At 41.5% G+C, this 11,266-nt stretch overlaps 1 protein-coding gene across 2 annotated transcripts; it reads left to right on the top strand.

The window, feature by feature from the left end:
* Positions 1–2,979: 2,979 nt before the first annotated feature.
* On the top strand, positions 2,980–7,877 carry MRPS33 (mitochondrial ribosomal protein S33). 2 transcript variants are annotated; one of them, XM_062490978.1, is made up of 3 exons: positions 2,980–3,005; positions 5,228–5,483; positions 7,104–7,877. In XM_062490978.1, the coding sequence occupies exons 2-3, from the start codon at positions 5,269–5,271 to the stop codon at positions 7,207–7,209; spliced, it is 321 nt and encodes a 106-aa protein (XP_062346962.1). In that variant the 5' UTR covers positions 2,980–3,005; positions 5,228–5,268; the 3' UTR covers positions 7,210–7,877. The 2 variants fall into 2 exon arrangements, with proteins under 2 accessions (XP_062346962.1, XP_062346963.1); XM_062490979.1 differs by lacking the exon at positions 2,980–3,005 and adding an exon at positions 3,061–3,199.
* The last annotated feature ends 3,389 nt before the right edge of the window (positions 7,878–11,266 follow it).

The following is an 11,266-nucleotide window of genomic DNA, read 5'->3' as shown; positions in this document are numbered from 1 at the left end:
GAGGAATGAGACTCAACTGATGTAACTACTGAATCAGGCAGGATGATTTACCGAAATCGAATCTTATAATGCTTTGCCCCAATCCTTTAACATAAATAAAGAAATTTGAATATTGAGAAGGTAACAGTGCATATGAAACCACCATCATTGTTTTAGAGATGCAGAGACAGTAACCTGTACTAACTAATCCTGTTGAGGAGGGGTGGAATGGAGTGGGGATGCCTGCAGAGAATCAGGATGCTTATCCCTCCAAGGTACCAGGAGTGTGCTCAGTTTGAAGCTGTGTGATGAAAAAACCCCAATAGCCAGAAGCCATTTCTCATCACACTTTCCAAAAACTTCTTTTCTATGACAGAAGTTATTCCAGTCTGCATGGAAGAAGTACTTTTGAACACATAATGTTTAAACAACTTAATCATGGTACAAAAAGGGGGTGGTTGTTTAGGAGACAGCAATCATAATTTGGTTATAGCAAGGACAGTTGTTATAACAAGGACAAAGGGCAGTCCCAGTCAGGGAAATTGTCTCTCTCTCTCTCTCTCACACACACACACACACAGAGACGCTTCAGAAAGACCTTCTCCATCAAGATGGGAAAAATGATGAGAAAATTGCGATTCAAAAATAGAGATGGAAATGTAAATGAGAATACTTATGATCCTACTCCATAAAGTCATGATTGCTTAATTAACAAAATGGCCAATTTTGGCTGAAGGACAACTTCGTCTCAGCAGCAGGGTGAAGGAAACACTCAGAAGTCAAAAGCATGGTATAGAACAATGTAGAAAGGCAAAAATATAGGAAAAAATGTTCTGTTAATACAAAAAATGAAGACTACAGAAAAAGCATAAATGGTGTGACTACAGACAGTAAAATGAGGGGTGCAACAGTGCTGGTGAGTATGTCTAGAGATGGTAAAATATCACAGAAGTGCTAAAAACCTCTATTTCCTCCTTAGGAAGATTAAGAAAGAGACACTTTTCTTATTTTTTAGGAAAAGAAATGAGAAAAAAGAAGCTCTTTTCCATCAATTAGTCAATAATAAAAATGGTACACAAGATCTACTAGAGCAAACATTTTAGAACTGGGAAATCTAGAGAGCTTTTATATGACAGTGTCTGAATAACTGGCTAAAGAAATTCCATGAATCTTAATAATCACAGAATCATACAAAGGCTCGGGTCAGAAGGGACCTTAAATATCATCTAGTTCCAACCCCTCCCTGCCATAGGCAGGGACACCTTCCATTATATCAGGAATACAAAAAAATTAGAGGATCATGCCAATATTCAAAATGGATAAGAAAGGGGACTGGGTTGCCCAGGCCATGAGGCTGCTCTGCCTGTGACAAGCATGGAAAAGGTGACAGAATAACAATTTGTTCAATGCTTGGCAGAATCTGCTCTTCTACAAGACAGGGCGAGCCAGACAAACCCAATTTCTTCCTTCGATGGCATTACACGTTTGGCATATAAATGCAATCACATAATTGTCATTTACTCAGATGTTTGCACAGAGTCTGATTTAGCACCTCCTGGCGCTGATTAAAAATTAGCATAAATCAAGTGCTGGGGAAGCTCATGTCTAAATGGGATTAGCAGTGGCCAAGGGGGTGCCAGGGGAAGCACGGCAGGGTCAGGTGCCCATCCCCACATCCCACTCCAAGTTTGAGGCAGGAAGGTGAAGGACCAACTCACCACCTTCACCAGTACCAAGAGCCCAAGAGGACACTTGTGCTGAAAGACTGAGATTGCACACGTAAATTTGCACAGGCAGATATATTTATGCAGCTGAATAACCACCTTTGAGAATAAGCAGCAAGAGGGAAGCAAAAGTTATGAGAGTAAGGGCTGGCAAGGAGCACAGGAAACATATTCCCTGAATCTTTCAAATTGGTTTGGAATCACAGTGAATGACAAGTATTTGTGGTTCCCAAACTCTCCCTTTTGTCTTCTTTCACTAAAACTGGATTTTGACATTTGTCACCGTTTGCAGCCTGGTCAAGACCATGAGTGAAGATACCCGGCTTTCAGCTCTCTATGTAAACTTGTGCCTTCTCCCAAGAGTAAAACCAGCTTGGTTTTATAAACCTGAACACACGCTCTTATGGAGCGAGTCTGCTAACTGGACGTGTCAGTGTGTACATTTCACACCAAAGAATAAGGCTGTATGCAGGCTTGTCATCACTTTTTAATGAGGACAACCACTTTTCTCATTTCATTATTAGATTTAAGCATGTAACTCCAAAGCTGCTTACAATAGGTAGGGAAACGAAAGAGAGAGTCACAACGAAGAGGGTGTGACCCTCTCGTGGTGTGTGACATTTTGGGATGCACTGCGCAGAGAGGTGGACACGATGGTCCTTGCGGGTCACTTCCAGCTCAGGATATTGTGCGATTCTGTGACTCCGTGACCGCGGGGACAGCACCCGCAGAGCCGCCACCGAGTGTGGGCAGATAGGCGGGAAGGATAGTGCAGAAGGCAATCTCTCCCAGTGAATTACACCTGTACTGCTTACTGAGGAGTGGAAACACCTGTGCCTTCCCCAGTGAGCTTGGGTGTTAAAAGTGTGGGTCAGTGGGCTGCTGGTTGGAGTAAGAGGTTGAGCTTCAGATGTATGGGACATGGGGCTGTGCAAGGGACAGACAAGGTAAGAAGATGCTGTGTGACGGACAGACAGGGTTAGGCGGCCGGGAAAGGGACAGGTTGGGGTTAGCCAGTCATGTAGAGAGAAGAGGAGTCAGGGCTGTGTGGAGCTGCCTATGAGGAAAGGAGTCAGAGTTGTAAGAAAAGAAGCTCAGTGGAAGAAAGTATGAGGGGTTTTCTAATAAAGAACTGGTGCTGATGCTAGTCATGTCCGCCTCGACATGACGGCAATAAGAGAACAAACTGTAGAGCGAGAGAGGAGGAGGATCCCTCTCTGGGCCGCCCGTCCCGTCCCGCCCCTCGCGTCACCCGTGCGCGCCGCCTTCCCTTCGGCAGCGCCGCCGCTCCTCCGGCCGCGGGTGAGCGGGGCTGAACGGGGATCCCGGGCTCCGGGGCGCCGGGCGGGGCTGTGTTCCCGGGAGCCGCAGCCCTCGGGCACGTCCCGGCGTTCCCGTCCCGCAGGGAAGCGTGGCCTGAGGCGGCGCCGCGCTCCTCCGCGGGTTGAGCTCCGTGGCGGCCTGGTCCAACCCCTGGGCTCCTGGGAAAACCACAAGTAACGCGGGGAGAAGCGCGCTCTCCTGGCGTGTTCCGAGTGGGAAGGGAGCGGTCCGAAACAAGCTGTGAAAAATAACGCAGCCCGGGACGGGAAGGCTTGTCTTTGGGTGGGAGTAGGGAGCAGGTGGAGCGGCAGCGCTGGGTTAGGGTTGAGTGTGCTGGTTCCTACTGGATCCTGAAGATGTCCTTGCTGGAGGTGACAGTAACGAAAGTACTCTTTCACCTCACAAATGTAACGTCTCAAAGGATCACTCCAGAGCAGGCTCTGGTTATCTCTGGCTCTTGGGAGTCCGCGACCTTTGCTTCTCTGTCAAGCGTTTGTAGTCAGGCAAGGGTAAGTGGAGGTCTCCAGCCTTAGCTCGGGATTTTATAATTCCTTTAGTAATTTGGAAGTGAAGATCAGGTTGCTCAGACCACAGGTGTGCATTGTTTAGGAGCTAAAGGTAGCAGTACATACAGACTAAGCGAGTTGTGTGTTTGAGTCTGGTGATAAAGACATTGTTGGAATCGTGATGAAGAGTTTGGGGGACAATTTGTTCCTCTGTCTCTGAATGTAGGAATTAGGACTGGCTGTTCTGAAACAGATGATTTAGCAAAACATAGTGATTGTTTTCCCCTGTAACAGATGATCAAGTACTGCCCTGCAATCATTTAAGAACTTCTGTCTTCTCATACTAGGCCTACTGCCTTAGTTCACGGTCTGATGCTTTGCCTTCTCTTTTGTTACTTTTTCCATTATTCTTTCTTTTCAAATTACTGGTACTATTTTCATGCTTGTTTTTTTTTCCCCGTGCTTCCTTTAGAGTTCTTTGCTAACAGGAGTAAATCAAAGGAGCTCCTCCAATGAGCAGCTACATCTATGTAAGGTTTATGAATACTTCAAATTTATGTTAGTGAACAGTAGGCTCTGTGCAATCATACTGAAATGGACTTAGCACTCTCTTGATGTTTACTCTTACCCACACTTATATTCTGGAATGAGCTGTGCAATATTTTTTTAAAACAAGATTTTTCAACTTCAACCTCAATGTCATGCTCTTTAATGAACCAGCTTAATTTGTTTGAAGATCTTTGTGATCACTCACTCAAAAAAGGCAAAATACAGACAAGATACTACTTCAAATACAGGATTGTGGGATTCTTATTCTTGTCTACTACAACCCATTCTGCAAAGAAAGAGTAAAGAAGACTTAGAATGGGGAGGGTTAAAAAAGCTGAGAGAACATCCTTCTCATGCTACTTTAGCAGAGTGGATGTTGTCTGGTGGCCTAATACCAATGGTTTTGTTGTCAGGACACTTTTGTTGCAGAGGTTTTTAGGTGAGAGATGACTAAAAGAATGGGAAGCTGCTGATGGATTTTCTTGGAAAAAGGAATCTGGCATGGGTGAATGACTGGCTTCCTTGAGAAGAATAGCTATCATGAGAGACTGAAAAGGGAATGGAGAAAAAGCTGATGGAGATGATCAAGGGAAGGGAATTGAGATGGGAAAGATCTGTGAGATTTTTTTGTAGAGAAACATGATTTATTTATACTCCATTGTAAAATGGATTATGACAGTGTTTTAAATAGGATGAGAAACTTTCATGAGGATAAACATCCAGGCTCTTTTCTCTGTATGATCAAATGGTGCTTTACCTTGTGCAGCAGTTGGTGGTATCACACAGTTGTGATTTTTGGGAGAGCTCATACTTCAGTTGTTCCCGTGGCTGGAGTTTAAGGGTTGTCTTGAGCAAGCTGAGTGGGTTCTGCTAATAAACTGTGCTAGCCATGGTAAATTGTGGTGCAGCAGAGGTAGTTTTATAGTTAATATTGTTGTCTGTAGGCTGGAAACTGTACCTGAATTCATGTAGATGTTCTTTATATGCAGGGTTTCATGCTGAGGTATTAAGACTGATTTTTATGCAAGGAATGTGTGATGTCAGATGAGTGATCAGTGTATATGTTGCTTTGTTTGCCTTAATTCTGGGGTAGCTTATTCTACTCTGCCCTCTTAAGAGTTGTGGCTCTTCTGTTTCCTTTTGCAGGAAGGTCCATCTGTCTGTGTGCCCCTGCTGTTCCTGGGGAGATGTCCAACGTTTCCAGCTATGCCCTTCGTATGGCCCGGCTGAGTGCCCAGATATTTGGTGATGTTGTAAGGCCCACTGACTCCAAATCCATGAAAGTGGTGAAGCTGTTCAGTGAGCAGCCCCTGGCCAAGCAGGATGAGGTCTACAACTGGTACCCCCCTCACAACACCTACTATGCCCTCATGAAGAAACTCCGCTACTTTGGGCTCTACAGGTACTTCCTGAGCTTGTAGGGTGGGAGCAGGACTGGAGACAGGAGAGGAGTGGGTGGAGTCTTGTTGCAGTTCTTTTCCTCAAGGCAAAGAGCAGAAATACTTAGTTCTGAATATGGTACATATGGAAATAAGCACTTGATTGTTGCACTCAGGACCAGGAGAGTGAAGTGACTACTGTCTAACTTCTACCATAACTGGAACTTCTTGTGAGAGACTTGAGTGTAGTTGTGGTCAAGCAGTTAAGTAAGAAATAGTTCCTGCTTTTACTTTGTGGGAAAAAGAAAGCTTTCTGATAGACAAGAGATGGGTCTGTAGTTCTGAATATGGGAAATGAATGTGCTACAAAGAGGTGATGTTAACACCAGATTACCATATATTTCTCAGTTATTCAACAGATAATAAGTGAAATTTAGAAGAGACAAAGTCTCTGTTAGGCCAGAGGGCCTTTTTAGTCTTTAAAATAAATAAAATTCAAATGTGATTTAAATAGTCGTGTTATTTTCAGTTTCATCCAAACCAGTTGTCTAATTTCTAAATTAATTTCCACAGTCTGTATCAGGGAGAATTGTACTGCTAAATAACATCAGCAGGAGTCAAATGCAGTTCTTTTGCTTCAGTCATGTAGCACTAAAAAAAACCTTGAAAAGTGAGGCTGCAAACTCTCAGTATAGTCAAAACAAATTGCCTGTTGCTAGTATGACAATACTAACCATCCAGGTTTGCATCCAGGATGCTCTTAATTTAGGTGGGTATGCCAACAATTTCTAGGCTGGCTGTTTGTTTACACAGAAAGCTTCAATGTGTTGTTATGTTGTTTACTCTTCTCCTTCCCCTATTAAATTCCTTCTCTTAACTGCTCTGTATACAGAGAGTAGGTAGAAGAAAAATGTAATGAAGAATCAGACTAATGGGGACAGTAATAAATCACAAGCTTTTTGTTTTCATTTAGGGAAGTTGTGTTCAAAAATAGCAGTGCAGCAATCTTAGGCCACATAGGATGCAGTTATGACTTCTGACAATCACTTTGCACTAAAATATACAGGGACAGATTAGTAGAACTTGTTAGAAAATTATTGAAGATTGATTATATCTGCCAGCCCCTTCATCCTCCTGTTTTATTCTCTTATTAAATTTCTACCAGTATTGATGCCATCTTCATAACTCATTCCTGAAGTCACCTGAGAGCAGTGCCATGTGCTGGAATCACTGCTCAGCAAGGTCTTGTTTCCCTAGGAGATAATGATCTGAACATAGGAACACAATGTGCTGTGGCTGCACTGCTGAGCTGGGTAACAAGTGGGAAAATCTTATTCTTGTCTCTTGCTGATTTTTGCATTTTACTGCTCCTTTAAACAAAGGGGTTCAATAAATGCAGTTGAAATAATACATATGTGCACGTACCCTTTTGTTGCTGAAAAGGACAACCCTGTTAGTTCTGAAAGGATCAGAGGGAAAGTAATGTTATTGTTCAGTGCCAGCAATAACAAGGAGTACATTGCAGCAAGCTTCAGTAAAAAAAGTTTTGGTTTTTTTTTTCTGTTAGCATATAGTTTAAAGAACTATTCGTATCTCTGCATGCCAGGAAAAAGAGACAACTTTATTCCTTCTTTCCCATCTAGGGATGAGCATCAGGACTTCAAGGAAGAGATGAGGCGATTGAAAAAGCTCCGTGGGAAGGAAAAACCAAAGAAGGGGGAAGGAAAGAGGGCTCTCAAGAAGAAATAGTGCTGTTTGAACAGTGTAATTGGCTACCCTGGAAATGCTGGGGAATGGCTGGACAAGGCTTGGCATGTGTGTGGGGCACAAGAAACACACTGTGAAATAGTGGACTCCACCTTGGGAATGCACTTGGGTCTTTGAAGTTTTACTGGTTTTGAATTTCTATGCTTCAAGTATAGTGTATATTGCAGCACAGTAATAAAAAAAGTGCTCAGTGGTTTTCTTGAAACCACCTGTAGCTCTTTCTGTTTTTCTTGGTCTGGAAATTGTTTGACTTTGTTGTTTGTTTTACTTCCTTGTGTTAATATCAACACTGTTTTGCATGTGGCCACAAAAAAACAAGGATTCCTGCTTCTGCTTGTCTATCTTACCTTTTATAATTAATTTCATTTCAGATAGCTCTAGTGCTATTTTTTCAAGTTTGTTTTTTTAAGTTGCTGTTACATTGTTGTTCTGTGCTTTTCACTGAACCATACTTCCCAGACTACTGCCTGCCCACAGCACTCTCATTGTACCCTAAACTTTCAGATACGACAGAAGAGGCTGAAATAATATGTAACTAAATGCATATAATAATGGAACTATTATATGCAATAATGAAATTTTAAATAACTTTTCTACAATTTACAATTCCAATTGCCTAGAAGACATGTATTAAACACTGCTTAAGCTGATGAACATTTGTATTAGCATTCAGTGGGGGTTTTATCACTAGGCTCCTTTGGTTGGTAATATTAATGATTGGTGGATCTACATAAATGTGTAACAGCTCAACAGCTCTCCCTCAACAAGATTATTAATTGAAGAGGTGTTGATTGTGTTAAAAGGTGTTTCTGGTGAGCTGCATAGTTCTTGTTCAGTGTCCTTGCTTCATGTTGCCTGTTTCTCTAAGCTTTAAGAGAAGCTGATTTTAGGAAATCTACAGTGTTGTGGGAGAAGCACCTATGTTCTTACCTCAGTCAAAGAAATGCTGTAGAAGTTAGTATTTTATATGTACTTCTCTGTACTGCAGTGGTAAGTTTCTCACACTAATTTAGAATCCTTTTAATAACTTAGGACTTTTGCTCAACTGTAATGTGCTTAAGATGTTTTCATGTTCCATGTATTGTCTGTGGGTTATGAGCTGTCTGGTTTCTGGAGCCTGTGATTGGCCCTCCAAGAAGTTCTTGGTTCTGGGACGTGTGCATGCAGCTGAGGGGAAGGGTCTGGTTCCCTTGAATTCACCTTTGGGAAGAATGGCAACATGGACTCTGATACTGGTCAGGAAAGAGAATTTTCTGCTGCTTGCTTTGGTGAAGAGAGACCCATTCTGAGTGTCTTCAGCAGAGCTACTGCAGCAGCTCTGGATGCCATCTGAAATTAAGTCCAGGATAAGTAAAAATGTTTTCCTTGTTATTTAATATGAAAAATCAAGACCATCTCTTCTGGTGCTGTGAAACTCTTAAAGCTTTCACAGCATAAACATGCAAGGGACCAAAAGTGCGTGCATCAAAAAGGGAATTGTGGTTCTGTAAAGGAAGTAGGAATGGCCTTAAACTTTGTGTGGGGGCAGACTTGGTTATGAGTACACTTAGAGCAATATATAAAATACTTGTACAACATGATAAAACTGATGAAAAGTGCCTTTGAAGTAGACATGAGACAAATGCACTGAATCATTAATGTTCACCTTTTTTGTGCAGAGCTTACAGAAGCAAATGGATGGAAGAAGGGAAAAAAAAAAGGATCACTTTCTGAAAAAGTATAAGTACAAGAGAGGTTGCCCTGCCTAATTTTTCTTTTTCTTTTCCTGTTGTACTCATTTCCTAGACCTCGGTCTTTCTGAAAATGGCTATTTCCCTTCCCCTAAGTCTTCACCCTAAAATAATGCTGACTCAGCCAGTATTGGAGCATATCCTAGTGTTAGTATAATCCATTGTTTGCTGGGAGCATAACTATTAGCATAATTCTTTTGCTCCAGAAAATACAGCCTTTTCCTTTCCATAGCTGGGATGGAAATGCATGCTTTCCTACCTCCCTTCTAACCTGTGCTCTGTCATTTAGGAATATGCGTGGCCTGAAGAAGACTGCATTTTGTGAATCACAGGGACTAGACAGATTGGGAGTCAATCCTGAAGCATCACACAAGGTATTAATGCAGTAGGTGTCTTTAGGAGAGGAAGGGAGTTCCAGCCACGTTCTGAAGATTAAGGATAGGAACACATGTTTTATGCAGCTATTGGTATAATGGTGTTTTATGTGCATCCATTTTATGTACAAATCACCAAGTTGTATTAGATCTTTATTCTCTTTTCCCCTTAATTACTTTTTTCACCATTGAAACTGCTGTGTCTCGTAACAAAATTCACTCTTTTCCTGAGGATAAGAACTGCCTGCCCGCAAAAGATGTATGTTTTAATTTTTGATTGGAATAAAACTGGTTAGCTGACCTCCAAGGGGCTAACTGAGAGTAAAAACTAACCTCTTCCCAATCCTGAATAGCTTTATTGCCGCTGTTTCTTTTACAGTGCTTTAGCTGTGCCTGTCTTTAATTAGACTCTGGTATGATGTATTCATAGCTGCTGAGCACTGCTGTGATAATCACAAGCTATTTTGTAAACAGGCTGACCCAATTGCTGTATATATCCTATAGGGAGTGCAGTCATTGCCAGAACCTCTTACTATTGCAAGCACTGCAGACAGGCAGAAGCTCACTTGCATGTGACTGTACTTTGTAATGGTGGAAGGAGGGAAAAAAAAAAAAAAAAAAAAAACAACAAAATCTCAGCCTTGCTTTCTGACAGAGCTACCAGTGTGTTAAAATATCTGTGTTCTGCTCAGCAAAGTAATAACTTGAACAAAGTTTCTCCTCAAGTGGAAAGAGTCTGTTCTTATTAAAACAGCACGCTGAGTTTACAGAGCTCAGTGAAATACACCTGAGTTACTCAAAGTTTTTAGACAAATGCTTTGTCTTGCTTGCCTTTGCTTTCCCAAGGGTAAAATTAGAGCAATGATCACTTAGTGAACAGCATCATGAGGTTAAGCTACTTTGAGAATGGGAGTTTATCCCAGGAGAACCCTGTAAAGAGCAGCTTAGTTGGGCTGTAGGACTTGTAGCTCTATGTGTTTCAGAGAGATGGTTGTATGCAACAGCTGAGGACATTTTTAACACATAAGCTGTGGTATGGTACTTTGTTTGCTGTTCTGCTTTAGATGTTTTAAATGTCTAATGCTGAAAAAAATCTTGATTTGTTCTGAAAGTAAGAATAAAATATCAGCCATTTCCTAAACTATCAATATTTTGGAAAATTTGAAGTGTCTGTGTACATCTTCCTCTACCACTTTGTGTTTGAAGGCTAGGTTAGGATAATTTCAAAAAAACAACAATCAATTAAGACTGTGTTTTTTAAAAGATTCACATATTTGAAAGGCTGCTTTGATGAGGGAATGACTGTGTTTTGTGTTTCTTTCAAAACAGAAAGGATAATATGCAAGGAAAACAAATGCTTTGGGGATCTCAGATCAGTTTCCCTCAGTAACTGATTGTGGAACTTCTTGTGTAGTCCCTTGGCAATAGATTCTGAAAAGAAAATCCTTCAAGGGGACATTCTCTGTTCATCGTCTTGATATTGAGATGTGTAAGAGCAGAAACTCTTCCTGGTTAACCTCCTGTAGGGGCAGCATCATTTCTCTAAACTGTCCAAACAACAATGGAAAACTCAAAGGCTCTAAAAAAATTTTAAGGGGAAAATAGATTGTACGAGGCAAGTAACAGCAGAAATGAAAACAATACCCTTATAATAAATCCTAGAGGTAAGACTTGAGTTATGTGTGTAGGGCAGCTATTTAGAATGGATCTTTCAGCTGGCATAGCATGAAAAAATGTGGTTTTTGTCTTTTTTTCTTCTTTCTTGTTCTTGTCCTTTTCCTCAAGTGTAATAATAATAATAATGTCTTGAATACAAAGAGGAAGGAACACATAGGAAAGCATTTGAAATAATTTCTTGTGAAGGCTCAGCCACAGCAGAGCCCAGCAATAATGTGTTCAAATGGGGAGGAGCATAACTCTGGACAGATGTTAGAG

The sequence above is a fragment of the Cinclus cinclus genome, chromosome 4 (genome assembly GCF_963662255.1).
Source record: "Cinclus cinclus chromosome 4, bCinCin1.1, whole genome shotgun sequence".
In the NCBI taxonomy this organism is placed as follows: domain Eukaryota; kingdom Metazoa; phylum Chordata; class Aves; order Passeriformes; family Cinclidae; genus Cinclus; species Cinclus cinclus.
This window is presented reverse-complemented; position numbering and strand designations above follow the sequence as displayed.